Source organism: Dendronephthya gigantea, unplaced genomic scaffold, assembly GCF_004324835.1.
Source record: "Dendronephthya gigantea isolate DGI-Jeju-01 unplaced genomic scaffold, DenGig_1.0 000064F, whole genome shotgun sequence".
In the NCBI taxonomy this organism is placed as follows: Eukaryota; Metazoa; Cnidaria; class Anthozoa; order Malacalcyonacea; family Nephtheidae; genus Dendronephthya; species Dendronephthya gigantea.
Window position 1 is genome coordinate 135668 of NW_021163074.1, and position 26033 is coordinate 161700.

The 26033-nt window shown below is 36.4% G+C and overlaps 3 protein-coding genes across 3 annotated transcripts; all 3 read right to left on the reverse strand.

The window, feature by feature from the left end:
• Positions 1–843: 843 nt before the first annotated feature.
• On the reverse strand, positions 844–8485 carry LOC114530624. Its single transcript, XM_028552217.1, has 13 exons — positions 8330–8485; positions 7162–7330; positions 6734–6948; positions 6249–6409; positions 5461–5877; positions 4884–5154; positions 4497–4751; positions 3716–4045; positions 3372–3589; positions 2960–3298; positions 2523–2785; positions 1795–2010; positions 844–1483 (listed from the first exon to the last, which is right to left on the reverse strand). The coding sequence occupies exons 1-13, from the start codon at positions 8359–8361 to the stop codon at positions 1148–1150; spliced, it is 3222 nt and encodes a 1073-aa protein (XP_028408018.1). The 5' UTR covers positions 8362–8485; the 3' UTR covers positions 844–1147.
• A 429-nt stretch (positions 8486–8914) lies between these two features.
• On the reverse strand, positions 8915–12005 carry LOC114530662 (ubiquitin-conjugating enzyme E2 N). Its single transcript, XM_028552261.1, has 5 exons — positions 11902–12005; positions 11694–11795; positions 10610–10754; positions 10243–10383; positions 8915–10146 (listed from the first exon to the last, which is right to left on the reverse strand). Exons 1-5 carry the CDS (start codon positions 11932–11934, stop codon positions 10103–10105), a joined length of 465 nt encoding a protein of 154 aa, XP_028408062.1. The 5' UTR covers positions 11935–12005; the 3' UTR covers positions 8915–10102.
• A 325-nt stretch (positions 12006–12330) lies between these two features.
• Positions 12331–25946, reverse strand: LOC114530601 (early endosome antigen 1-like). Its single transcript, XM_028552190.1, has 41 exons — positions 25855–25946; positions 25627–25686; positions 24690–24803; positions 24370–24582; positions 23946–24041; positions 23789–23855; positions 23463–23647; positions 23179–23237; positions 22922–23062; positions 22436–22498; positions 22180–22285; positions 22003–22089; positions 21854–21936; positions 21568–21661; positions 21428–21481; positions 21213–21314; positions 20928–21056; positions 20413–20547; positions 20198–20326; positions 19875–19988; positions 19549–19647; positions 19391–19480; positions 19017–19076; positions 18778–18885; positions 18625–18672; positions 18418–18477; positions 17832–17900; positions 17038–17115; positions 16629–16775; positions 16319–16426; positions 16052–16141; positions 15886–15947; positions 15365–15434; positions 15187–15282; positions 14991–15080; positions 14671–14875; positions 14441–14495; positions 14004–14223; positions 13620–13639; positions 13405–13513; positions 12331–13247 (listed from the first exon to the last, which is right to left on the reverse strand). The coding sequence occupies exons 1-41, from the start codon at positions 25876–25878 to the stop codon at positions 13215–13217; spliced, it is 3972 nt and encodes a 1323-aa protein (XP_028407991.1). The 5' UTR covers positions 25879–25946; the 3' UTR covers positions 12331–13214.
• Positions 25947–26033: the final 87 nt, after the last annotated feature.

Below are 26033 nucleotides of genomic sequence, written 5' to 3' on the forward strand. Positions count from 1 at the left end.
AACGTGAATATATAAACCGCTCTCCCACTTATGAGTCTTCTGCGAACCCTAGGCCTAAAGCCGGTTTTCCACTAGCGATATTTTTCGCGCGAAGCGACTTTATTCTTTTGTATTTGAGCAATTTGTTCCAGGTGATTGCAGTTGAGAGCTCTGGAAGAAGAGTAAAATGTCGCTTCGCGCGAAAAATATCGCTAGTGGAAAACCGGCCCAAAGCCGGTTTTCCACTAGACGAAATTTTTCGATTGAACGAAATTTTTCGCTCGATTTTCTTTTCAATTGTGACCGGTCAAGGGAATCTGCCACGGTCGATTTCTCACATTTGAAAAGAAAATCAAGCGGAAAATTTCGTTCGGTCGAAAAATTTCGCCTAGTGGAAAACCGGCCTAAGGGGCTGTTTACATGAGCCCGGTTATCCGAGATTCAACGAAGCGTGAGATGATTTTGAGGAATTGAAATGAGCAGATAACATGATCCTGGCAGTCGTATAATCACCACAACAATAGCATGTGCTTGTTTGTGACATAAAGACTTATTTCAATATTACCTCAAAGTCCTCTCACGCTTCGTTGAATCTCGGGTAACCGGGCTCATGTAAACAGCCCCTAAGAGTTCAAGTAATACAGTTTATTACATCTTGAGAGTTTCAGGTAAAACGTATCCAGTAAGATAATGATATAAGGACTACATGAGGGCTGCAACGACTATCCAAAAAAAATTAGAAATAAGGAAATGATGTTTTTCAGAATAAACTATCAACTACTATCCTGATGCGGCAGAACAAAATTAAAGATTCCAAGACTGTAAGACACACGAACTTCGTATTTATTTATATCTATTGTCCAAAACGAGGTCATTTTCCAAGAAGTACTAAAATATTGACCTTAAAACAATTGGTCAGTGGACTGACGATTACAAAAAACACCAGAACTTGTATTAATACCCTAAAATATTCGAAATAAGAAAGAAATATTGGAGATTTAGATCAGTAGTTAAAATGCATACTCTTTATTGCAAAGTTCATTCTCTTTTCTCTATATTAAAGCCCTAAGGTAAGTTATTCAGGTGAATATACAGGTCTGTATACAACGTAGCAAGTAAGATGAACATATAAAAACACGTTACCAAATGAAAAATGTTAAAAACAATCTTAAACAGTAGCCATCTCAACTTCGCTGACCGTCACTGTTTCAGGATTTAATCCTGCTAACATCAGCTGTTGCTTGGCGACCATCTCTTGAAGCTTTGCTTCCACTTCGATGGCTTCTTTCTTCACGATAGGAAGTTTTATCTCGGTAACATATTCTGAAGCTGCGATGAACTGATACAGAGAAGTGATGTTTGCGGGCTCGGAAGGCAGGTCAGTGAGGAAAAGGATTTCCTGGATGACGACTAACATGATGGTCTCGAGTTCGGTCCAGATGCCCGAGGAAAGTTCACCGTCCTGGTTCGAGGCAAACACTGCTCCTTTGATTCTTTTGTAAGACTACATGTATATAATAAGTACATGGTTAATTATTTACCACTATAGATTGGATCAAGTAACCAGGGAAGGGATAAGAACACACAATCTCACCCTAACGCACTTACTGGTTGAGCCGGTTTATCTTTACAAAAATAGTCAAATGAGTTACCGCAAGGCGTCAACTTATAAATTGTTGGCTTCTGAGTAGGTTTGGCAAAAGATCTTGCCAATATTGCTTCGCGTAACGTAATTGTGTATTCGACTAAATAATTGAATATCACCCCTGTGAAACTCCAGGAGATTGAATATAGAGAACATTCAGAACAACTAACCTGAGGATTGCTTCTTCTTCGTTTCACCTTTCCTTTAAACGTGGTAGGTTCTTCTTCAGCGTCGCGTTTGCCAGGAAGATCATCAGGAGAGTTATAAATATTACCACAATGACGACATCTACAGTCGCTGGTACAACCCACGTTGTCTCTCAAACACGGACACTTTGATTTACGATGATCCTTATCTTTACATGAAATGAACTCGCCGTCACTTTCCTGAGGGAAATTTGTTTTTTTTACAAATACATAAAAAGGAGATATTTATATATTTACTATCCAGCGCACAGAACATATTACGTATATTAACATATGATTGACCATTTCCCTCTCAGAAAATAAGGGCTAAAAATTTATCTCTGACTAATTATAAATTACACAAGTAAAAACGCTCAGGTTGATGCAAGTTGATACAAACAGGATGGAGCAATGTTGTGCTGCCCACATTGTTCAGAGTTGTTATCAATATTGAACAATATTGTTACACCCGATTCAGTTTCAACAATATTGTTCAATGTTGATAACAACTCTGAGCAATGTGGGCAGCACAACATTGCTCCATCCTGTTTATATCAATTAACTTGCATCAACCTGAGCGTTTTTAGGCGTGTAGTAAGAGTCGATATTGTAGACAGATCAATACTTCATGTATAATACTTTTAATTAACACTGGATGACAGCGTAATTTCAAATTCTTGTATACGAACTAAACAATTATAAGTCATGCATACCTTCCTTCCATTACCACACATACAAGCTTTTCTGTTCTTTCTTGCGGGACGAAACTTTCTTTGTTTCTCGTTCAAAGGATTCGAACAATCCTTGCAGCGACACAATCTGCTGCATGCCTGGCCATGTTTGAAACACGAGCATTTGGATTGACCTGGCTCCGTTTCCGAGCAAGATTTCGTATTAGATTCTTTATCGCCTTTACGACTCTTTCCGCACGAACATTTCAGTCCTGAAATGTTCTTCGAGGAAGGTAAACACAATTCTGTAAGTAAAGTATACGGGATGCGATAAATAACACGCACATGTCACGTGGACAAGATCGGAACACACAAAATGATGCTTCTAACTACAGCAATATTCATTGCTACTATTACATGAACTATAAAAAATCAAGTAGTTACACACACAACTTCGAAACAAACCATTTAATACAAACCTTTTGTGGAGTCGTAATGACCAGGTGCCGTGTGATCAAAAGCAATAAACAACGGTTGAGAAGATGATAATTTCTCTGGAAGAAAGGGCAAGTATGGTGCGTGCATGTATGACGTGATAACAACGATAGGAGCTTGCACAATACGACTGCAAACCATGACACAAAGATCTCCAATATCTGAGCTAAACCAACCAGGCTTCGAGAACTGCTCGATCTCAAATTGAGTTTCAGTGTCAGGCAGATTAATCCATTTCTTGTACGTATCTAAATTGCTCGCTACCTCTTTCGTAAACAATTCTCGAAGGGTTCCTGTGTCTTCTTCAATACTTTTGTACAGACCTAGAAAAGATTTTTAAGTGTAATTTAACTATACCAATTCCTCGCGGTTGATCAACCAGCAGTTTTAGTTTACCTAATTCTGTAACAAACTCATTATAATCCTTGGAAATCGTTTCATTTTCTTTAATCTTGTATAACTGTGATATGATACTCGAAAAACAGCAGTTGCCATCCGAAGGAACGATATTTCTTTCCAATCCAAAAGAAGCAAGATTTCGTTCCAAAGCATCAAGGTTGATTATTTTCTCCGCCTCGTTATTGAGAATATCAGAACATTCCGTTGTGGCACATCTGCAGGGGAAATTCATTTGTTTTGAGGGTAGGTCAACTACGTACATTGGTTCTGCACTTTTAAACCAACGAACGAAGTATTTAAAACGCATTTAACCTCGAGCAAGTACAGTAGGTTTTTATTACCTTAGTAAAAAGCTGTATCCTTTCACCCAATAATACGGAAACTCGACAACATTCAGGTTCTTTTTGTCACATTTCTGGGCGACTAAATTGAAGATTTCTTGCAAATGCAAAGCTCTTGTTATGGCATACTTCACCAAGTTCTCATTCTCTAAACACGCGACGTCAGAGACCGATTCAAACTCGACTTGGATAAACTGATGAATACCAAGCTCAGCCGCTTTACTCCAGATGAGTTCCGTATTCAACTTGCCGTCCGCTTTTAAACACATTTTGTAAATATCCGTGGAGCTGAAAGGTTGCTTCGTTTCTATCGGGATGGTTGGAACGACCCTTACGAGTTAAAAAAAGTTTATATTTAATGCAGGTAATTCAATGATGATTTTTGGCACTTGGTTCATCGCAAAAGCGTACGTTCAATTCCTGCTGGAGGACCGATAGTTGACTCATTTTTCCATCAACTGTTCCTGGCTTGAATTTGAAGTTTGTATAATTCCACTCGAAATTAAGACCCTCTGAACCTCTATATTTAATGCAGTTTCACTAGACTTTCATCGTCTTCTAAAGTGAAGACGATCCGAAACGACTTCAGTTATCGAAAGATTTTAAATGATAATAATTGTTTGTTAATGTCTGTTCACCAGACCCAATTTTTTTCGGAACCAATTTATTTCTGAAGAATTTTTATAGTCTGTTGACTGGCAATGTACATTCTATACGTCAGAAGCGAAACGAATCTGCGAGCAGGCCTTTACCCACACTATATATGCATGTATAGCTTTACCTGCAGTTACTATTGTGTTTCCTACATTTGCGTTGACAGTTCCAGACATAGAGAACATAAGCTAGGATAGCTATGGCAAGTTCAGGAGACAAAGACTTGGCAGCACAGAGCAGAGAATCTGTGAGAAACTCGTGTAGACGTTCATTACGTTCTGTCCCTTCTCCAGGTGGTATGCCCGACAAACAACCGCGGTCGATGTGTTCTCGAAGATCATGAATACGCTCAATCGTCTCTTCGGGTAGTTTATTGGACCACCTGCGATTCACAAAAACGTTAAGGGTAAGGTGGATATTCAAAGAAGATTGGCCTAAAATTGAATTTTTGGATTACGTTATGCGTTGGGATCAGGTACACAGCCGACGCACTAGGGAAATATTTTGAAGTTACCTTGCCATGAATTGCTCGAGATTATCACAGATTGTATTCCCCTCAGGAGTGTTCATTGTCCTTTCCTCATTGCGATCATCCTTGGCGCGAAACACCAACCGGAAATCCTTTGCAAATCTCTTGATCTCTTTAAACCATGGTGGGAGAGACTCGACAACACGCTGAGTCGCATGGAACGGACTAAGCTTAACAGGCACATTTCCAAAGATATTCGTGAAGTGATCCTGAGCCACGCAGCAATCCTCCACCAAAATGAGCTCGAGTTGAATACCTAGAAAGATGTTAAAATTTTCTGACTTCCATGCAAACCTAATAAGCCCTGGTTTATATATCTGCTGATCTGCACGCCTGTGACATGCATGCGATCTACCGAAAAAGTGAATCTGAACCAACCTATGGACGCTATGCCTATATGCTTGGTGTTATACCCGCCACATACCGCGAATATATCATGTGCAGATGAAAACAGGCAAAACGTGCTGCTTAAACTTAGCTTCATGAGCAAAACACCATGTCCATCATGTAGTAAAAAATAAAATAAGATAAAACTCAAGCATACTATACGAGCATACAGTACCTTCACTCAAAAGCCGAAGTTTAAAGTCTTGTAGGAGATCTTCAATTTGTTCAAAGCCTGCATCTCTTGTCAACCTCAAAAACATCACTTCACCGTACTCATTTAGGCCAATAAAGGCTCTGTCAAACTGACCATCGGTCGGCTCTTTACGGCTGGATCTCTCACCGATGTGACTGCCCAGTTTAAAGGTATGATCACATATGAGAATATTCCCAATATGACTACGCATGTCTTGTTCAAGTAAGTCCTTGGTTTTGTCGTAGTAGCTCAGGAAGAGATGCATGAGTTTGTCGTTACTTGGGAACGAATAGAGAAAGTTTTGATAAAATGCGCTCTCGATGTCTTCCGAACTCCCTTCTCTGTTCGGCTGGTTGAAGTGACGAGCGATATATTCACGGAAATTCATTGAACCAATACCTAGGGTAAAAAGCAATAGATAATGGTGTTTGCAACCAGTTTGTCCTAGGACATACTGTAACATATCTGATGAGAAACCGTTTGTTGCTACAACCCCTGGTTATGTCTTGACCTCCTTTTGTGCCATTCAGAAGTAGGCCTATAAATTTTGAAATGCCTGCAGTTGCTAGTTTTAAGGCTCAAATATATTTTTAGGTGATAAAGTGTGCTAAAAGTAGGTACATGTTAAATAACTTAAATTCAAATTTCTTGTGAGACTCAGCATGGACAAGATCTAGTGTTTGTCACCAAATGTTTCATCAGTGTTAACTTCATTTTATTAAAATGTACAGCCTCAGAACAAAGAGGGATATTGCAAAACATTACAGTACCTTGACATATTTTCATAAAGTTTGTCCCTTGTTGAACTTGAATTAAGAGGTAGTCCAACAATTGCCTGGACACAGCTGACTTAAAGTGGATCTCAATAGGAAATGACTGACGAGCATAGCCAGGTAGTTGCTGCATGACTTCCACAGCCGCAGACATGTATCTGAAAAGTAAATTCATTACAACAGAGATGCTGAAATTTGGGAGCAGCTGCATCCCTTGCCTTCTACTACTAGCTAAGAGGGGCATGAATTTGTTTTATGAATTTGCTTTAAAAATTACACTAGCAACACAATCAACAAGTCCCTCTCTTCTTCTATTTGAATTTTATAGTAAAAGACATATGATTATAACATATGAGTCTAATTGTTAAAGTTGTGCAGACACTCCTAGGATGTATCAAATGCCAGATGATATTCCTGATCAGTGGCAGAGTAGAGCCAGCTAATGAGCAAAAGCAAAACAACAGGACTTATTGAAGGCTTACCTATGACCGCTGCCATGACTCCCTTCCATATTTTTTGTACAACTGTAGTGTCTTTGAATCAACAATATATTTCCTCCAATATCATATACAAGTCTGGGATTGTCACTGCCTTCAGACTTCAAGTTTCCCATCCAACGTGATATTTTTAATGGTTCATTATGCTCTGGACATCTCAATTCAAGCTTAAATCGGCTCATCGGACACCAAACAAACACCTAACAATTGATATTTCTAATTATAATTTTGCTAGGATTTCAGGACACGATTTGTCAGTTTGAAATAAATTATTTCACATCTTCATCTAAATAGACACAATGTAATCCCAACAAATCTGATGTATTTATCTGTAAATGAATTACCTAAATTTATGTAGATAAATTCTAGATTGTACAGCCTATACATTGCGAAAAAGGAGTTCAAGTGCATACCTTTGGGAAAAGATGACATTTATCAGAAGGGATGAAGATAACTTGTTCAAATCTAGAATCTTGTGGGTTTTCATCAAAGTGCTTAAGTATTGCCTGAACAACATCATTTGCTTCTTCATTGATGTAAATGGCATAACTTAAACCAATCAAAACAACACAGAGGTATACTCTAGAACAAATAAATTTAATAATTTCAACTAACAGTTATCATAGTAAGAAAACATTATTAAATGGAAATCTAAAAATATTTGCACACAGAACTATAGTGCAAGTAATCATGCAATCAAAGGACGTTGCATTTTGCAAATCCACAGCAGGAAACTAGTTAAAGTGAGTTACAAGCTTAGGTTTTTATGGCACTTTTAAAACAGGGCAAATGTCTGTGAAGATTCAAAATTGGCAAGCAAATTGTCTGGGGTTCAAGTCAATTAGGTTACAACATTTCCACCTCCCTACTGAAATTTCCATTTTCTGACGACTTCTCCATAAAATACAATAAAAATGCAATGCACATGGAAATTTTAGAAATAATATTTATAATAAATCCATATGTTCCAATAAAAAACTAGTATCGCCTTTAAGGGCTGTTGCAGTATGGTTGCAGCCTTGCAGGACAAGCCCAACAAACCAAGGTGGTTAAGGCAAAGAAGTCTTTAGCTTAGCAGCCTTAGCTACATAAAAATGTTTTAAGCAACTTCACAGTTTTTATTTAACATAATTATTGAGCAGGCTAATTCACAAAATAAAGCGACTAACTCTTAATAACCAGGTTGGTCTGGCTCATATGAAGAGCACTCAACACTGCATAGCAAATGTATTAGGAGCTTTAACATCTCAAGCCAAAGGACTTAAAAACTAAGTTACTACTTTAAAAATCTACAAAAATCCATCGAATTTAACATAAAACGTATAAATATATATTCATCAAACTAGTACCATTACATCAGTTCAGAGATAGTTTACTATTAAACTACGTTTCTTCGAAGGCGAGATCTTCGAAAATGTATAGGTTGAAATAGTCGAAATGCAATTGCAAACGGCGTGGTCTATTGATCTCGACATACTATGAAGTTTCTGCAATCCCCAGTAAAAATCCAAAATAAGAAACCAGATTTTAAGAAACTAAAAACATTAAACTACATTTTATTGCATTAAAGGTTCCCCATACCTCATGGAAAAGGCAAAAGAATATAACTTCATGATTTATTACATCAAGTATTACTCAGCCACGCTTCTTCTTCTAAAAAATTTTGACCGCCAAATTCGCCAAATTACTAAAAATAATCGCAAGGAGCTTCGGGATATTGCTGATCTATATATAGGATTAGGAATAAGGGTCAATGGATACACGTCATTCACAGGGAGCGAACACTGGGAGCGACCGGTATGGGCCAGTGGTCATTTTTATCAAAATATTCGTAATTTAAATTCATCCGAAGTTTCAAAGAAGTTACTCATGTTACTTGCAGATTAGGGTTTAGAAAGTGGTAATTTATGCAGGAAAGATGCAATATTTACAAGGCATGCTAAAACTGGCAAACATGGAAACGAGGCTATTATTGGTCAAGAATGAAAGATCGAGGATCTAACTACAGTTAATATAAGTTAACTGCGTTTTCATACAACCGACCACAGGTTGTTACTTGTAGGGCATCGCTCTATGGAATAAAGCAATATCCGATGAAGCCAACCTGACCATGCTCTAACCTTATACCCAGAAAAACGATAATACGAATGAATTAGCGCAAGGATATACATCAACCAGAAGTTCACAATTCATGTATACAAATTTATATTGCAATATCAGATTATTCCACATAACAAGTGCGGACCGGGTGATGAAGCTAACACAATAGGTTAGCAACAAAAGCGAAAGTTTCAAAAAGATTAATATCTAAACAATAGAATAGAAGGTCAGTTGTTTTGAGGGAATTGCCATCACATTGTGGTCGTGCCAAGCCCCGGAGAGACGAGAAAGTTTTCCTTCACAAATATTATCATTGTCAAGTTTTATTTGCTCGCAAAAAGGATTAACAAGTTTCAATATTTTCGTTTGCGTACGAGCAACAAAGAAAAGTCCCAAAGGACAGGTAAATGCGTTTATAGGAATGCAAATAAATTGTGAAAAATACTTGTCTTCAAATGCTTGTGTGTGAAAAACTAGTCAACAGAGAAAACTTGTCAAGGAAATTTTTCTTATCTGTACGGAGATTTAAAAGTAAAATTTTTTAGAGACTTTTTATTTCTCATAATCTCATCCCGAGTTTTTTATGAAGCAAATGGTGGTCAACTCTAACAGAGGTGTCGATATTCACGGAAAAAGGAATGTCTCTTTTTTGCTTAAGTATGGCCAGCTACATGTCAACATTCGCGTAGCGCGTTTGCCGACACATTATGAATACCATTAGGAATACAATGATGACAGCGAGGCATCTTTTCTCCGCAAACAATCGACAGCGTCCCCAGCTTTTCTCACGATGAGGAATATTCCTCGATTTTAAAGCCATCAACAATTTTTCCGCTACAATGTTTTTGTTGCTGCTACAATGGAGTTTCGGCCTTACCGGCGTTCATACGTTATTAAACGTCGGATGAAATTTTTACACATGAAATAAAGGAGAAATGTTCTTGATATTTCAAAACTGTAACACAGGAGCTATTTACTCCGGTATGGCTGTACGCAGGGTCGAAACTAGATGCGATAATTGGAGGGGGAAGGCTCCAATTATCGCGCTTGTGTCGGCCCTGGCTGTAGGTTGACCATCGTTTGCTGTTCTAGAGTTCCTAACGAAACCTTATAGGTGGCGGTTGGCCTTTTTTACAAATCAATGTTCGTTTGTGAGTAGATGAGTTAAACCATGGTGTACAGTAATCCTACATAATATTATCACAATATGATATAACTACAAATCTTCCGTTCATATTTTGTGTTATTTTAGCATCAGCTTGCATTGTGTACAGCATACATTTGAGTCCACTGTCGAGCTGAAATCAAATTAGAATTTTAAGACGACACTTGAACAATAAAAACGTTCAATTGAAGAAAAGATGTATTGTGATTTGATATCATATTTGTCCTACCAGTTTCAATAGCCTTCGCTTCATTTGTTTTCCATTGTTCTGCTACATCATTGGCTAAAGGATCATCTGGATTAGGGGCACTTAATAATGCTTGGATAGAGAGGAGAACAGTTCGAATTTGAAGCGCTGGACTCCATTTATCTAAAACAAAAAGGATTTTCATGTGTGAAAAATTGCTGTCATTCATCTCAAGGGATTTCAGTGTAATAATAAATACAAATCCTCAGGGTAAATAATAGATGGTATCATCATCATGGTATCAATGTTTGTCCAGAAATCAAACAAGTAGTACTGCAATTTCATACAGAGCTTCAAATACTGTAATAGCTAAAGTGTCTAGCAATCATACACAGTTTAGAAAGGTCACCTTTTAAAATATCCAAGCAGATTCGACCAAGTTTATCAATATTTGGATGATAAATCTTAGTATTAAAACGAACTTTTGGAGGTGACATTGGATATTCTTCTGGTAGAAACAACTCCAGTTTAAAGCAACCTTTTTCAAATGGCGACTAAAAAATGTTAAATTTACCAAGTGAATAAGTTGAAAATAATTGAACATAAGGAAATCTAAAGCCAGAAAACTGGGATGTTACAAATGTATCAAAGGGAGATGCACTAAAAGCAGATGGAGGGGGGGGGATGTGCTACACAAGGGATGCAAATTTAGGTATCAGTTAAAACTTTGGGGAATTATGTATATACATAGGTACCCAATTGTAAATCTTTTGGTGTATGTTGATGTTTGGAGTTTAAACTGAGGCTCTGACAAATAATTTTTCAAATGAAGATAAATGCTAATATCCCTTACAATTGGTGTTGTACCCCATCTAATGGACAGAAGTTGGCCTGCATAGCCAATTTCTATATTGCATCCTGAAATGATATAACTATATCACATATACCTGTGGTATATTAAAACATATACCTGTGGTATATTAAAAAGGCCTCCCTAAAAGCCAATGTCCCTGGGAAGCAATTTTGTTGATACATGTGTTATTCCAGGGTATTGTTAGTGTACAATATGGTTGACATGTCTATTTTTAGATATGGTTGATAAAATTTTTAGCATTACAGCAAGAGCTGCTGGAACAGAGAATCCAAGTATGATGCTGCTTTTCATTCATTGTATCTCTATGTAAGTGCACATAACCCCTGATAAACCATGACTTTAACAAGGTTTTGCAATGCCATTTTTCCAAGGCGGATACAAATACAAATGCGAAAGCATTGGAATTTGCAAAAAAGCTAATTTGCAAGTGGGGCAAGAACGATAGGCGAAAACAATACGATGAAAAATTTTTGTATTTCGGAAAATTGTTCGCCTGCAAGCGTGTGTCTTTCGACTTTTGCTGGAAACGCCGGAATATATTAGAAATAGAAAACAAACAATACATCTCATCTGTTTCAAGTTTCGATGACATGACACAACGGCTCATTATCCAACCTACCTCTTTTGGACCATCGACAATTACATCAAAATATCTAGCATTTTCTTCATGTGGTACGGCCTTTATTCCAGGGACAGGTTCTGCTAGTAGCCTTTGAGTTTCCTGTGTTTGGAACCGAACAAAATCCTGTAAAATCACTACAAAGCCCTTTTGATTTACTATAACATGGTACGCGTGCTTTAGATTTCTACCTATATTTTACTTTTACCTTAACAATTCTTCTTGGTAACCCACCACTCATTTTAAATATATTTCTTTTAAATTTTTAAAATTTAAACTTAAATTTCAAAGTAAATTCGAAGTTCTTCCCGAACAACATTACCATAATGCATTGCACAACTTGCGTCTTCCACTTTAAAATATCAACGAGTATTTCAGTATTTTTCTCAATAATAAAGTTCGAACTATTCACCAGTCACCACGTCCTAATTTGGTTTCTGAAGACGTTGCAACTACATCGAAACGTCTGACATTATGAACTCTTTTCTTTTCAAATATGTTTTTTAAAAAACGTTGTTTTGTGCCTGGGGGCATCGATTTTCCAGAACAAGTCTTCCACTTTGAGAAAAATAATGTTAGTTATTTAACAGATTGACTATGTAAAATACAGTCGAAACGTACTCATTTTACAGTACTAAATATATTTGAAGGCGCAAATTTGAAACTCGTCTAACGTTCTATCCACCGATTTTTACATACGAAAAAGGTTTAATAAATTAAAATATCCAATGGTTAATGGTGCATTTATTATTGCTTATCTGATCCGGTCCTGAAAATATTATCAGTCTCGTTAACAATGTGATTGGTTAAAACAGTTCACTCAGTTCTTACACCTTTAAATGAATTATCAAAACCTAACGGTAAAGGAAACGAACAATTCAAACAACAGGTGAATTTTACAGATGAAATTTGATGGTTAATTTGTAACCGATCTAACGCCTGTATTCTAAAAGCTCACTACCCTAAAACTCATTAATTAAGTGGGAAATCTGATTTTTCTCGTAAGGATTTCATGTTTTCACGAACAAAGAGAGCTTGATTTTCATTGTTTTACCTTAAATCTTGCCAATGATTATGAAATGAATCTCTTATGGTCAATATTGATCAACAAAAACACAATTTCCCTTTCACACCCTGTGTGCTTTTAGGATACAGACACAGCAGCTAGCTTGACCAGAAATCGCGCGAAATCAATGACTGAGTCGACATAGAAGCTTCCCGTGTCGTAATTATAAAAAGAGTGTATATAATATTAGTATAAAAAACGCCGGCCTAAAGAATAAACTATCTCGTTCGTCTTTTCTCGTGTGTGGGTGTATGTTATAAATTATCATTGCAGATAAATCAACATTATAATGCGTTATACGCTGCAGTTTCTCACTTTCTCTATTCATCTGTTATATAACAGATCTTTTGGAGTACTCAATGAACATAACTATAAATCCCGTTTCCAGCAATTATCTCAAGACTACATCAAGGACGCACTGGAACGAATGAATATTTCTCTCCACGCACGAAGTATCATGAAGAATTCGTTGAGTTCAGTGAATATGACTAAATATAAAAAGAAAAAATTTCGAGCCACGACAGTCAAATATGTGAGTAGCGACTATATCAATGTGTATACTAGATATAGGTTGAACGTTTTGTGTCGAAAATTTTCTAACCACAGTATTACAACATAAAAATTAAGGTATTAAAATATACCCACCCGAACAGGAACGTTAAGTTCATTATAACAAGATTCACAAACTCTCGCAGCTTTTTTACTGCCAGCTACGGTCGCAGTTTTTGCCGTACATTCGCTACAAAATATTGACCTAAAAAATAAAAATGCCATATTCTTTATAAAATGAATTTACAATTAATGATAGTAATGTAAAAACCCATTATTACGTAATCGATAAACGAACGAGAAATGCTTACCCACAATTTCTACAGTGATGCTAAAATAGAGGGAAAATATATTATTAGATCGGCTTGGAAGGGATACGAGTTTCGATTGCATACATATGAAATGAAGTAATGATAAGTAAGGGAGGTCATTGCAGTGATGAGGTTAGAGTAGGTAGGTTGAAGTCATGGCACTTCAAGGTGAGATGTGGTGAGGTAAGGTGAGGTGAGGTGAGGTAAGGTGAGGCGAGGTGAAGTGAAGTGAGGTTAAGGTAAGGTAAGGTAAGGTAAGGTAAGGTAAGGTAAGGTAAGGTAAGGTAAGGTAAGGTAAGGTGACGCAAGGAAGTTATTAGGTCATGGTGCATGGGTGAGTTGAAGTAGGGCGTGAGGAAAGGCGAGAAAACAAAATAATTTTACCTTTCTAACGCTAACGGTGAATTTCTTTGAACAATTATTACATTGTACAGCATCCTTATCATTCTCCCATTTGCGATTGTTTCGCATGTTTTGCACAACTTGCAAATTTTGATTTTCTTGTCCTAACTCAACCATGGCCGAATTTAATTCTTCAATATTTCTATTTAATTGTTCGATTGTTTTTTGATATTTCTTGCAGTTGTCTTCTGCTGCGATGCACCTAAAGTAAAGAATGGAAGTGGAGTAGATACACGATTGGCATAAACGAGGTTGTCATAAACCAGGAATTTTTCTTGTAGTAAACACACAGGATCCTACGGCTCAGTGTGATTTGTCTTCTCACGTAGGCTTTTCGCGTTACAACAGCGATGGGGATAATAGGGATAACCTTACAGCCTCGTTTTCAGGACTTTAGCTATACCCTATTATCTTGTTACCTTTCTAACAGGCTACGTTTCTCGTCGTGGTTATTTTCGATCGTTGCTTCAAGTACTAGATTTTAAACAAATAAATAGTGAAAAATGATTATGGCTTTATTATGGTCTGATGAACTATCCTTCCAGCAGCTTATGAAGTAGCTAAATGTCCTCGGCATTCACCGAAACCTTCGCTAATCGGCCTGCATGATCAACAAACATAAATAACGACTAGCTCACTAGATTTTTACCTGCCATCTCGCCTTTCAACTCGAAATGTTGCGTTTCCTTTTGTTTAACTAAATCTTCGAGACTTCTCATTTTTGTTTCATATTTTGAGACGTCATTTCTAGCTGATACTAGATTCTCATTAGCTGCAGCGAGCTTCGTATTCAGCCTAGATTCTGTGTCTTCGAGCTTTAGTTTCAACTGTTCCCTAGCTTCCACCTCGTTTTTCTACCAAATGAATAAATAAAAGTTATACGAATTTTGAATCAAACAAGTAAAACACATCTCCAACGACAGTTCATCAATAGCACGCCAGCGAATTTATAATTAAATTACTCCTTACCAATTTTTCAGACAAATTGTCCATTTCGGTTTTCAAAATATTTTGGGCTCTCTTTGACGCCTCTTTATTGTCTTCAAGGTCTTCTTTTGCCTGAAGTAAAAAATGAACGAATATTACGTAAGATTCAGTATAAATGATCCTAAACTCTAGCTTCTAAATTAACTCTAAAATCCGTGTTATAAGACAAAAACTGAACCTTTGCTAAGCTCGTCTCCAAGATTTCTACTTGGTTTTGAACCTCCAGTTTTTGATTTATCAAAAGCTTTTCTTTCTCGCCCATTTCATCAACTACCTATACAGTCATAAGGAAAAACAAACAACAATGATAATATTTAATATCGATCAATTCGAGTTTCAGCTGTAATTTCACAAACCTTTTGTCTCCGTATTCGTTCATTCTCAGCGTCTTTTTCTAACGATGATATTTGAGTTTCAAGATCAATTCTGCAAACACGATCATAATGACCTTATATCATTGCATGTTATCATGATATAATTATCCCTAATGGTGCACGAGGATCCGAAATCTTAGTTACACGGTGATTCATATTGTAGCTTGCATGCATGAGAGAAAAATATGGGGTATTATTTCTATGTTCATACCATACATCTGAAACTTTAGAAAAAACTTCACATCATACAGTTTACCAAAAACGCCTTATAGTTTTTATAGTTCAGCTGTTGATATTTTAGAAAAATAAAAGAATCTCGTATTGGTTTAATGATCTACTTTGGGTAGGCGAGTTCATGCAGAACTGATGAATTGCTATTTAATAAAGCATCACTGGCATGTATAAACCTGAAGATTTCTCACTAGAGTCCAGAAGAAAATTTTCCAATTTATACTGCACGCAGCCTGACCATATCTAGTGCTAGATAACATTGACAGACTTACTTAACTTGATCCTTTTCGTTCAAATTATTTTCTCTCAATTTCAACTCTTCTTCGAGATTTTCCTTTAAACAAATTAAATTCAGAGATATAGAAAATTGTCGCTTCACATTGCTTTCCTGTATGAACGAGATTTGAATTCATATTTTGCCAATTTTTGAAAACTTACAATTTGCTTCCTAAGCTGGTCATGTGAAGATTTCGCCTCGTCTAGTTTGCTATTTCGTTCGGTAACTTCATTTTCCAAAGCGGATTTTTCCTGTGAAGATGAAGAATTTTACTCGATAATTACATTTGCAAAAAGGAAATAAACATATATATAACAAAAGATTGAGAATGAAGACTCCGTTACTCAATGCATAATTATTAAGCTATCTTTTGTTTATGATAAATAATAAAGAATACAAATTCCGCAAGTCAGAATATAAAAATGCACCTGAGAAATTCTATCTATTTCACCCCGGAGTTTTGCTTCGTTTTCCTGCCCTTCAAGAGATGACCTTTGCTTTTCCTCCTCGATTACAGCTATTTGTTTAGCAACATCCTATGTAAATAGACAGAATATTTTGATGAGGCAAAACATATATGGTTTTGCTACTATGCGCTACAAACGATCAGTGTAAGAGCCCTACTTACACTCATTGAAAAAATGAGTGTGCCATGTATAAGCATTGTCCTGATAAGGAATCATCGAGTCAATATAGTTATTATGGAATCACTGTGATAACGCAAATAAAAATATTTACCGCAGCTTTCTCTTGAGCTGCTAATAGCTCCTTCTCTTTCTCACCCACCAGCTTTTTTTCTTGATTTAACAACTCTTGCGAGCGACATAATTTTTTGTCGTAATCAATACAGCTTTCACAAGGTTTCCTTAATTGTTGCTCTTGGGCCTGAATGAAAGTTTACACAATAATAACTTTACCCAATGCCGTAAAATATCTAGTCCAGTTTCGACTGTATTTGATGAGATCCTCGGCGTTTCCCTTCTCGTACAGTGTATCTAAGGTTTCAGACTCGCATCAACATAGAATCAAGTTTTACAAACATAACATAGAATTAAATAAACGAGGATGATTGCGGAGTAGATAAACATGATGTCATGACACGGCGATATATGCAACGCTGGGTGTGAATATTCAGCAAATTCCTGACCTCAATTTTCTGTCGATGCTCCTGCAACTGCTCGTCCTTTCTTTCCAAGGAGCTTTGTAATTCCAGACACTCAGCATCCTAAAAAGGTGAGAATGCTGTAATCTATTTGATGTCGTTGAATGCATATGAATTCATCTAAGGCCGTTCAGGAAAAAGTTTCGCGTTTCGTGGGACTGACGTTCTTGTCGAGGGACGAGAGTTGGACGAAATGTTAGGCCGGTTTTCCACAAGGCGGAATTTTTCGAGCGACGAAATTTTTCGTCCGATATTCTTTTCAATTGTGAGAATTTGACCGTAGCGGATAACACACAATAACCCTTATGCATAATGACGTATCAAGCCGTGGCGCCTGCAGAGAATTTTGGTTTTAATAGTCACGGCGAAAAATTCAAACTTCAAAATTTCCCGCCGTGATTACTAAAAGCAGAACTCCCTGCAAGTATCACGGCTTGTTACCAGTGGCGTAGCCAGCCTGACGATTTAGTCATGCTATGCAAATTTTATGTTATTAACATTATTCATTTCTTTAGAAATTCATTGTTTTCGCAGTCAATTACAATTAGCATAGCATGACTAAATTTTCGGGCTGGCTACGCCACTGCTTGTTACGTCATTATGCACAGGGTCTATTGAAAAGAAAATCGAGCGAAAAACTTTCGATCGAAAAATTTCGCCTAGTGGAAAACCGCCTTTATGTACATGTAACTATCATTAGAAACCTACAGATCGGCTGTCGGATTCAGCATCATAAAAACGTTTTACAACCATTATCATGCATGCATATTTATTTATACCTTCGTCTTCATTAGTTCGTTTGATTCTAAAACTTTTGACTCGTAATTTCTGATTTCGGCTTGGTGTGCCTGTTCAAGATTAGAAGGATATATTTTTACAATGTAACAACTAAAGAAACGTTGATACGTGGTTCGTCTGGCCAGTTTATGCTTTTGCCAGGTGTTACGACGAATGTCGGTATGATGTTGTCGTCATGCTATAACGTTGGCCCCATGCATATATTTCAAATATCATTAACTTGCGTGTGAATAACAACTTAATTGCTAAAAAGAGACTATGTGTCCCATGCTGTCTGACCTATACAATATCTCTTTGTCATGATTGTCCTATAATAGCATAGGCAGCCTGGTCATGCGTTTACGACATACTATTGTATCGATAATAAATAGTTCCACCACGGTGCTTTTCATAGGTGAAACTGGGTGAAACCCAAAATCCATGAAAAATCCCAATACGCAGTGAAAACATTCCTCAGTAAAAGGAAAAGTATATAGTCACAGACAGGAATTAAGTCGGACCAGTGAGACAAACTGAAGTGCATGCACCAACAGGAAAACAAATAAACTGCTTAGCTGCCTACTGTACCTTGGCGTCATTTGCGCTCTCTTCTGCCAGTGAAATCTTTTCCTTTGTCAATTGGTCAATCTGGAGAGATTATAGGAACTATCAGTAACAGTTACACAAGTATAAGTGTTTATTACCATCTACTGTACATATACTTTTGATAGCGGATCAAAATTTTGCAAACATATTGAAATTCATTTTTGGAGATTGAAATCATGAAATGTGTACCTGTGACTTAAGATTTTCTATTTCTGTTATCTTTTCTTCAGTTTTTGACTAAATATACAAACAATTATAGTATGATGAGTATTTTTTTTTGCCATATACGGTTGAAAGCAGCTATTGCTATATGCACAATTTCATGAAAAACGATTTTCTTACCTCAGACGAATTCAACCTCTCTTTAACCGATTTTAAACTTGCCATTAAGTCTGAGAGCTGGATTTTGAGTTCGGTTTCTTTACCACTTGCAGTAGTTTGAAGTGATTCCTTTCAAATGAGAAGAAAACTTTCATAAAACAAGACGTACGTCATATCATTAAGACGTCATTGGTTTTATGCCAGTGCCAAGAAAGAGAATGGCTCAGGAGATTGGTTCTATTTTATTAAACAGTAAATACCTTTGTGACTTCAAATTCCTGGGACTTCCGTTCAAACTCTAATGATCGTTCTTCCAATGTCTAAAGTAAAACCCAAAAACGACATGGAAAACAACAAAAAATATAGGCTGTGCTGTGCTGTGTTGTTTTGTGTTGTATGTATACTATATAGGCATTGTAGCTTCCCCATTTCCAATTATATGAACAATCTACTTCAGTAACCCCAGTACCACAGCAAACTCAACACTTGACAACTGTGATAACATTATTTCAGTCCCTATTTCTAATATTATGAGAAAGAAAAAATTCTATTTAAGATTCGTATATTCAAACTCTGATGTGAAGATGCCTGCGCCTGATTGTTTATTTTCACATGAATAAATCAACGCACGAACCTTCACATTAGTTTCCAGTTTTTCTTGTAGCGCGCCTTTCTCTTCAGCCATTTTGGTCATATTCTTTTGAAGGGTTACGAGTTCTTCATCCTAAAGACATTTAAACCTCTAGCTCTCATATCTTTTGGTCTCAATAGTTTTTAAAAGACACGACGAACCTTCTCTTTAAAGCTTGATGAAAGTGCGTTTAATCTAACTTCAAGTTGTAGCTTTTCTTCTTCGAAAATCTTGATCTTGGCAGCATTTTCAGTAACAGCCTAAAAACAGTTCAAAACGTCGACTTAGCGTCTAAACTCTTTTTCTGTTTTAGAGTGCATAGCAGTTATATGATGACCGGGAGAACTATTAGACTACCGCACGACATAGCATTCAATTGTTCTCTCTTGGATCATTGATAGTTGCTCAAAAACTCTGCTTTTACAACTAATTTCACATTTGTCTAAAGATATACGTTATAATTATATCTGATTTATGTCAGACTAACCGAGTCATGTTTTTCTTTCAGAGTACTAATTTCTCCAGCTTGAGACTGGATAGTTATTTCATGTCTGTTGACAATATCCTCTTTTTCCTTGTGTACTGTTTCTAAACTGGATGTCTATAGACAAATAAAGTTAGGAAAGAGTTTCATAATTGTCTAGTGATAGCAATGTCACACATGAGCCTGAAGGTCATTAAAAATCGATATGAATTATTCAGAATATCTTTATCTGGGACCTGTACTTTTTGAATAACTTCTTGCGATATTCAACACAGTAGACTTGATCCTACCCCCAACCGAAGCAATATTTTACCGTTTATCGTTACCTTACTATGTATTTCTGCTTGAAGTTCAGAGCACTGTTTAGTTTTGCTATCCAGTTCAGTTTTAAACGACGAGACTTGTGATTGTAGACTAATAGATTCTTCCTTATACGAACTAAGCTGTTCCTTAACCTAAATAGTGAATTAAGAAATGGAGATCCAGTGTTAATGTCAATAGCCATCGCTTACACTAAATATATGGCGGGTATTGTACTTACCAAAGCATTTTCCTGCTGTAAAGCAGAGTGCTCAGCAATCTTCTGCTGTAAAGTTTCTTGTACTGATATTCTCTGTTCCTCAAGGACATTTTTCTCTGCAACTTTTGAAGCCTCGACAGCAACCAAAGTATCGCTCTAAAAACAGAGAGAATATATTTACTACAGACTCTTCGAGACTGCACCCGTTTTCTTCTTCGGCAAATGCTTATTCAAGTTTGTTTTGGTTGTTTCTCAGTATGAAATTTGTTTCTCAATATTACGACCATTGCATGGACATACGATTTAGGTCAAGGTAATCGATGTCATATAATGGACAATGGCTGAGACGACACACATAATGTATGGAATATAAATTAACTAAAGAAGACAAGGTTTTAGACTTCTTCTCCTTTAGCCTTGGTTTCGTCAGAAAGAAGGGCTTATGATTTCTCGCTCGATAACTTTCTCCCCAGGTTTACTGTTTTTATTGATGTGTTCCAATATGCGCATCGAGTTATCGCACATGAAAAAAATACCTTTTCCTGAAGTAAAGATTTAGTTTCGTCTAAAGTCCGAGAGAGATTATCTAGTTCGTCTGACTTTTCCTTCAGAGATAAGGAGACTTTGTCTTCATTCAGTCTTGATTGTTCTAATTCTTCAGTAATCTACATTAACAATACATATGGCGGTAATTGGTTTGGGCGGTGTTAAAGTGTCAGAAAATATCGCTCAAGGCAAGGACCAACGATTTGACAACGAAAATGACAATTAGGGATATCAAAATGACGCCTTGTGATTATACAAAAGAGTTCAGCGATAACCTCGTTGTTTTGCTTATGTAATTCTTCCATTTTTGCTGTACTTTCTTTAACTTGAGACTCCATCTGGTTTTCACAATCCTTTAATCTCTCTTCGAGCTGATCCTAGTAATTCGATGTACAAATACATTCATGTTTATACCTTCGAAACATCCCTGAATTAAATCAACACTAAAATATATTTGGTAAAAGATACTGTTGTGGAATTTGAGCATTACCTTTTCTTGATTTAACTGATTTATGGCTGTGCTTATTCCTTCACCAGCCTCGATCTAGAATAATGGTACATTTCATAAAAATACAGTTCATGAATGTAGAGTATTAAACAAACAATACGTTATGAATAACAAATCTCCACCTTTTGAATCAAATCATTTCTTTCTTCCTCCATTCTTGAAATATCTGCTTTACTTTGGGCTAGGCATTTCTCTAGTTCAACAATTTTGTTTTCTCTACATATCACGATTAAAGAGAAAGTTAAAAAAAGAAAAGATGGGCCTACGCATAGCCTTCAAAATTGGTGCACGTTTGAGGATGAAATAGTTCCATACTAATAATGAACAATTTCGACTCAATCCACTTCGTCTATTTTCAGTCCTCTCCAAATCTGTTTGCTATTGTTTCATATGTTTATTATTACATACTTGGAATTACTTTGTCTTTCCTGCTCTTCAAAAAGATTCTGAAGCCGTCTTACTTCCTGTTTCGCTTCATCTTTCGATTTCAGCTGAAAAAGACATCACAAACTTAGAATAAATTCAAAACGACAGTCTGCCAATTTTTCGCATCTCACCTCGACTTGGTAATTCTCCTTCGTTTCCTCCAATTGTTTTTGTAAAAATTCAACAAACTGTTCTTTTTCTTTCAAAGCAACTTGTGTCTTTAACAATAAAATTTATCCGTTTGTCCATTTTTGCCGTACGTACCCTCCATCTGTCGTAAATCGTTAAGCCACGAAGTAAAAACCTACCTGGTTCAACTCATGTTTCGTGGCCAAGACCAGCTGCTGTTTTTCTCCTTGATTTTCTTCAACTTGTTTACGATAATCCGAAGCTGCTTCGAGAGCTGTCTGCAGACTAAAAAATCATTTCATACACGAAGTATAAACCAGTGCCGAAGGAAAAATAAATCACACTGTCTGTTGACGTTCTTAGGAGAGTTACGTGTGCAATAACTTGAGGCATGAACGGACATATTAATAATAGAAATGATCATATATATTGTACCTTTGCAATTGTTCAACTTTTGACGACTTTTCTATCACCAGTTCATTGACTTTTGCCTCTAATCTAATGGTATATGGAATAACGCAGTATACAACTTTTTAGTTTCGCGCGTTTTCCTGCACGTGCAAAAACGAGTGTTATCTAATTAAAAGTGCGTGACAGGTCGAGGGGCCTGAGTCGTTGGGAATTGCAGAGTCTTGTTTATACAATATTCGATGGATGGTTAGGAGAGCAGAGGAAAAACATACGTCAAACATACGTCTTGGTCGTTTTCGGTTAGGTCTTAAAACGTAAACTATATATGTCTATGACCAAATCCTGACATTCGTCCAAACGAGATTCCAAACATGAATAAGAGCATGCGAAATAAAACTATGTCTACTTTTCATTAGAAAAGACATTGTGAAAAACTAAAATTGTGAATGGTTGAAGTGAGTTTTATATAACCTCGTGAGCTTGTCACCTTAGTAAAAACTGATACTATACCTTTTAGAAGTTTCAACAGCGCTCTGGTATTTCTCATTCATTTCCAGTCTCTCGTTATCCTTTTCCATTTTCGTCACTTTCAGCTGTTCCTCTAGGGACGTAATGTGCGTCTGCAGAGACGACACATGCTCAGCGGTCGGCCTTTAAAATACAGAGTACAGTATTCTTAGGTATTCTTACGATCGAGATGTAATGATTACAGTGTAACAAAAATCTTTGATAATATCCATTCGATGCACACGGGACACCGAACGTACCTTTGTGCCAGTTGTGTCTCTAAATAATCAATTGTTTTCCCTTTCTCGTTCAACTGTCCCTACACAACAAAGAGCAACTGGAATAAATGTATTGGTGGAATATAGCAATCATATAATGATCATTTCCAAACGCATACGTCTTCAACCTTTCTTAGATATTTGTGTCATTTTCAAGCTTATTTCCACGAGATTTGGGAGAGATTTACAGCATGATAGCTTCATATTGCAAGAATCAAAACTTAGTTACCGTGTAATCTACGATGTACGCTATAATCGATACTAACTTTCATTCCTTCACAGGTTTCTTCAAGTGAAACTCTCTGTTGTTCTTCATCCTTCAGTCTTGATTGTAAAGCGACAATTTCCGAGCTCATCTCCGATGATTTATGAACCAACGAGAGTTGTTCCTCTTGACTTCCAGACTTTGCTTCCAGAGCATGAACAAGATTTTTTTTCAATTCGTTCATTTCTGCAAATGATTAGATTGCACAACGTCATGTGGAACAAGCATGCTACATGTGATACGAATAATTTTCATGATTGCAGGTATTTGGTGATGACTAATGTAACTGTATTAACATAAACATGAACTAACTTGACTACCAAATACCTGCAATCTTTTCTTGTTCAAACACCCGCAATTTCTCATCGTGTTCTTTCTCACAGTTATGTTTTTCCTAAATAATATAACAATTAATAAATTAAAAACCATAAGCTTAAAAAACTACAATGTTCAGCTCTTTAATTGTTCAGATATTGTACCAAACCTGTTCCAAGGCTTGATATGCCTCTAGTCTTTCCTGCTTCTCAGCCTCAAGTTTATCGACTTCCTCTTTAAGTGCGCTGCTGTACCACTTTTCCTCCTGTGAAAATACAGAATGTTCAACATACAATTCAACAGGCTTACTTCAGTTTGCCATTGACAAGACCAAACATTAATCACTAATCAGTGACATTGCCAATAGAGATGTCATCTAGGCAAAATGCAGACCTTGAAGCATCTAAAATAAGCTTCACTAGGAATAACATATTGGACAACTTTTCACTATGCAAGAAATTCATTGCTTTTACCATACACAAGTTTGCATACCTAAATACAGTAAGTAAACATGAAAATCGGGAAAGAACCAAGACTGCATGTGCTATAGCTATATATACTGTATGGCCGCTTGTCATTAACACTGTAAATACCTTAAGTTCAACATTGATATCATTCATTTCACGTTGCAAAGTGACAACTTCAGCAGATTTTTCTTCCAAGTCTTTCAAGGTGGTATCCAGTAATGAGATATCTTCAGTATTTGTTTTTCCATGAGATTCCTCATCAAATGACAACTGAGAGCTTGAACCTTCATTTGAAATCCCTGATGAATCTTGTCCATTTTTTACCAACCCTAATGTTTCCTAGGGTTGAAAGTTTTAAAAAAGTTGACAACTAGGTGTCCAATGCCAAAATATAACCTTTGTATACTCTGAATATCTATTCCATGCTTCTAAATATTGCACTTCACCTTTGTTGCTGTCTCTGCATTCTGTAAGACACCATCTTGATGTGCCTTTTCCCAGTGTTCTTGCAAATCCTCAGCACTTAAAAAACCCCAGTAGCATGATGGACATATGAAACCCTTGCATATAAAAAACATTTGGAATTTATAATATCAATGTTTTGGTCATGGAAGCAATCTCACTTTTCATAGTAATTAAGCACAATACAAATTAAAATACTCTCTTGTAACACCAAAATTGACAATCATTTTAGCATCAGTTGGTGTATTCACCTCCCACTAGACAGGATTGATCACCAAACAATGAATATGTATAAGTTTATCACAATCCAAAGGTGTCAGTTTTTTGTAGTTTTACAAATATCATCTATATTGAGAGTACTGCCAATCCCATTACTCCTAAAACTCTTAAGAAATATTCCAAATATTTTTGCAATATTTTTGTAAAGTTTGCAAAGCTTATGATGGTCTCGGAATCTAAAGGAGCCATATCATGCAATCAAATGCTTGATCTATAGATGAAGTGTGAATTTCATTACAAACTTTTGAACCTTGAAATAGGGTTTAGAATATTTTTTCGAGTTTAATGACACCATATATAGTGAATAAGCAAAATTATCTGTCAACAGGCATATTGGCTGGTTGCACCCAATTTACTCATCATTATATATATTTTTGTATGCCAGATAATTTGGTTAGATTATTTGAGTCAAAATATACAGTTTATATTTAAATATGTACGTACCAGGGCCTACCTGGTTGGAAAAATTGTTGCATGGCACTCATGCATCAAAAAAGAACAATAATACGGTAGATGTTACTAATTACGAGACTTGTAGAATCACTAGAATGTAGCTGACTTCCGTAAATAAACAATAAACATATATACACACTATACGCTCGATATTTTGGCTAAATGAACACCAAAAGACCTCATACTTACAGAATTTTCTAGTTTATCGTCTTCATCCTTGCTGGAAGAATCTGTTTTTACCTCGACCTCCTGGAAAATTTGAAATGATCAAGTAATTCATAATTGAAGAAATGATCAAGCCATCAACTATCAACGTATCAAGCAGTCAAAAAAATCGTTTGAAAGGCCGAATCTCCCCTTCTATTGCTATGAATACAGAATAAATTTTGCTTTATTCAAGATAATATGTATGCAAACCTTTTTTCGGAATCTTTTGAACATGATTCCTTATCCTATTTATAATTTGCAAAAAATATCATCATGCGAACGTAGTATGTTGAATGTTTGGAGGAGCCTCACTACTGATCTCAAAAAAAATGGACTAATTATACTAATTCCTAGGCGCACCCAGTGACATTTGACCACACAATAAAATA

Excerpts from the sequence above, each read along its gene's own strand:
- LOC114530662 (XM_028552261.1), bottom strand. The coding sequence starts at position 11,934 with ATGAGTGGTGGGTTACCAAGAAGAATTGTTAAG. Across the intron at positions 10,755-11,693 it reads TTGTCGATGGTCCAAAAGAG|TCGCCATTTGAAAAAGGTTG; the intron begins GTAGGTTGGATA and ends AACATTTTTTAG. Across the intron at positions 10,147-10,242 it reads AGCGAAGGCTATTGAAACTG|CTCGACAGTGGACTCAAATG; the intron begins GTAGGACAAATA and ends ATTTGATTTCAG.
- LOC114530601 (XM_028552190.1), bottom strand. The coding sequence starts at position 25,878 with ATGTTCAAAAGATTCCGAAAAAAG. Across the intron at positions 19,481-19,548 it reads CATCAAGCTTTAAAGAGAAG|GATGAAGAACTCGTAACCCT; the intron begins GTTCGTCGTGTC and ends AAATGTCTTTAG. Across the intron at positions 16,142-16,318 it reads AAATAGATAGAATTTCTCAG|GAAAAATCCGCTTTGGAAAA; the intron begins GTGCATTTTTAT and ends TCATCTTCACAG.
- LOC114530624 (XM_028552217.1), bottom strand. The coding sequence starts at position 8,361 with ATGAAGTTATATTCTTTTGCCTTTTCCATGAG. Across the intron at positions 7,331-8,329 it reads TCTTTTGCCTTTTCCATGAG|AGTATACCTCTGTGTTGTTT; the intron begins GTATGGGGAACC and ends TATTTGTTCTAG. Across the intron at positions 2,011-2,522 it reads TGTGTGGTAATGGAAGGAAG|GAAAGTGACGGCGAGTTCAT; the intron begins GTATGCATGACT and ends AATTTCCCTCAG.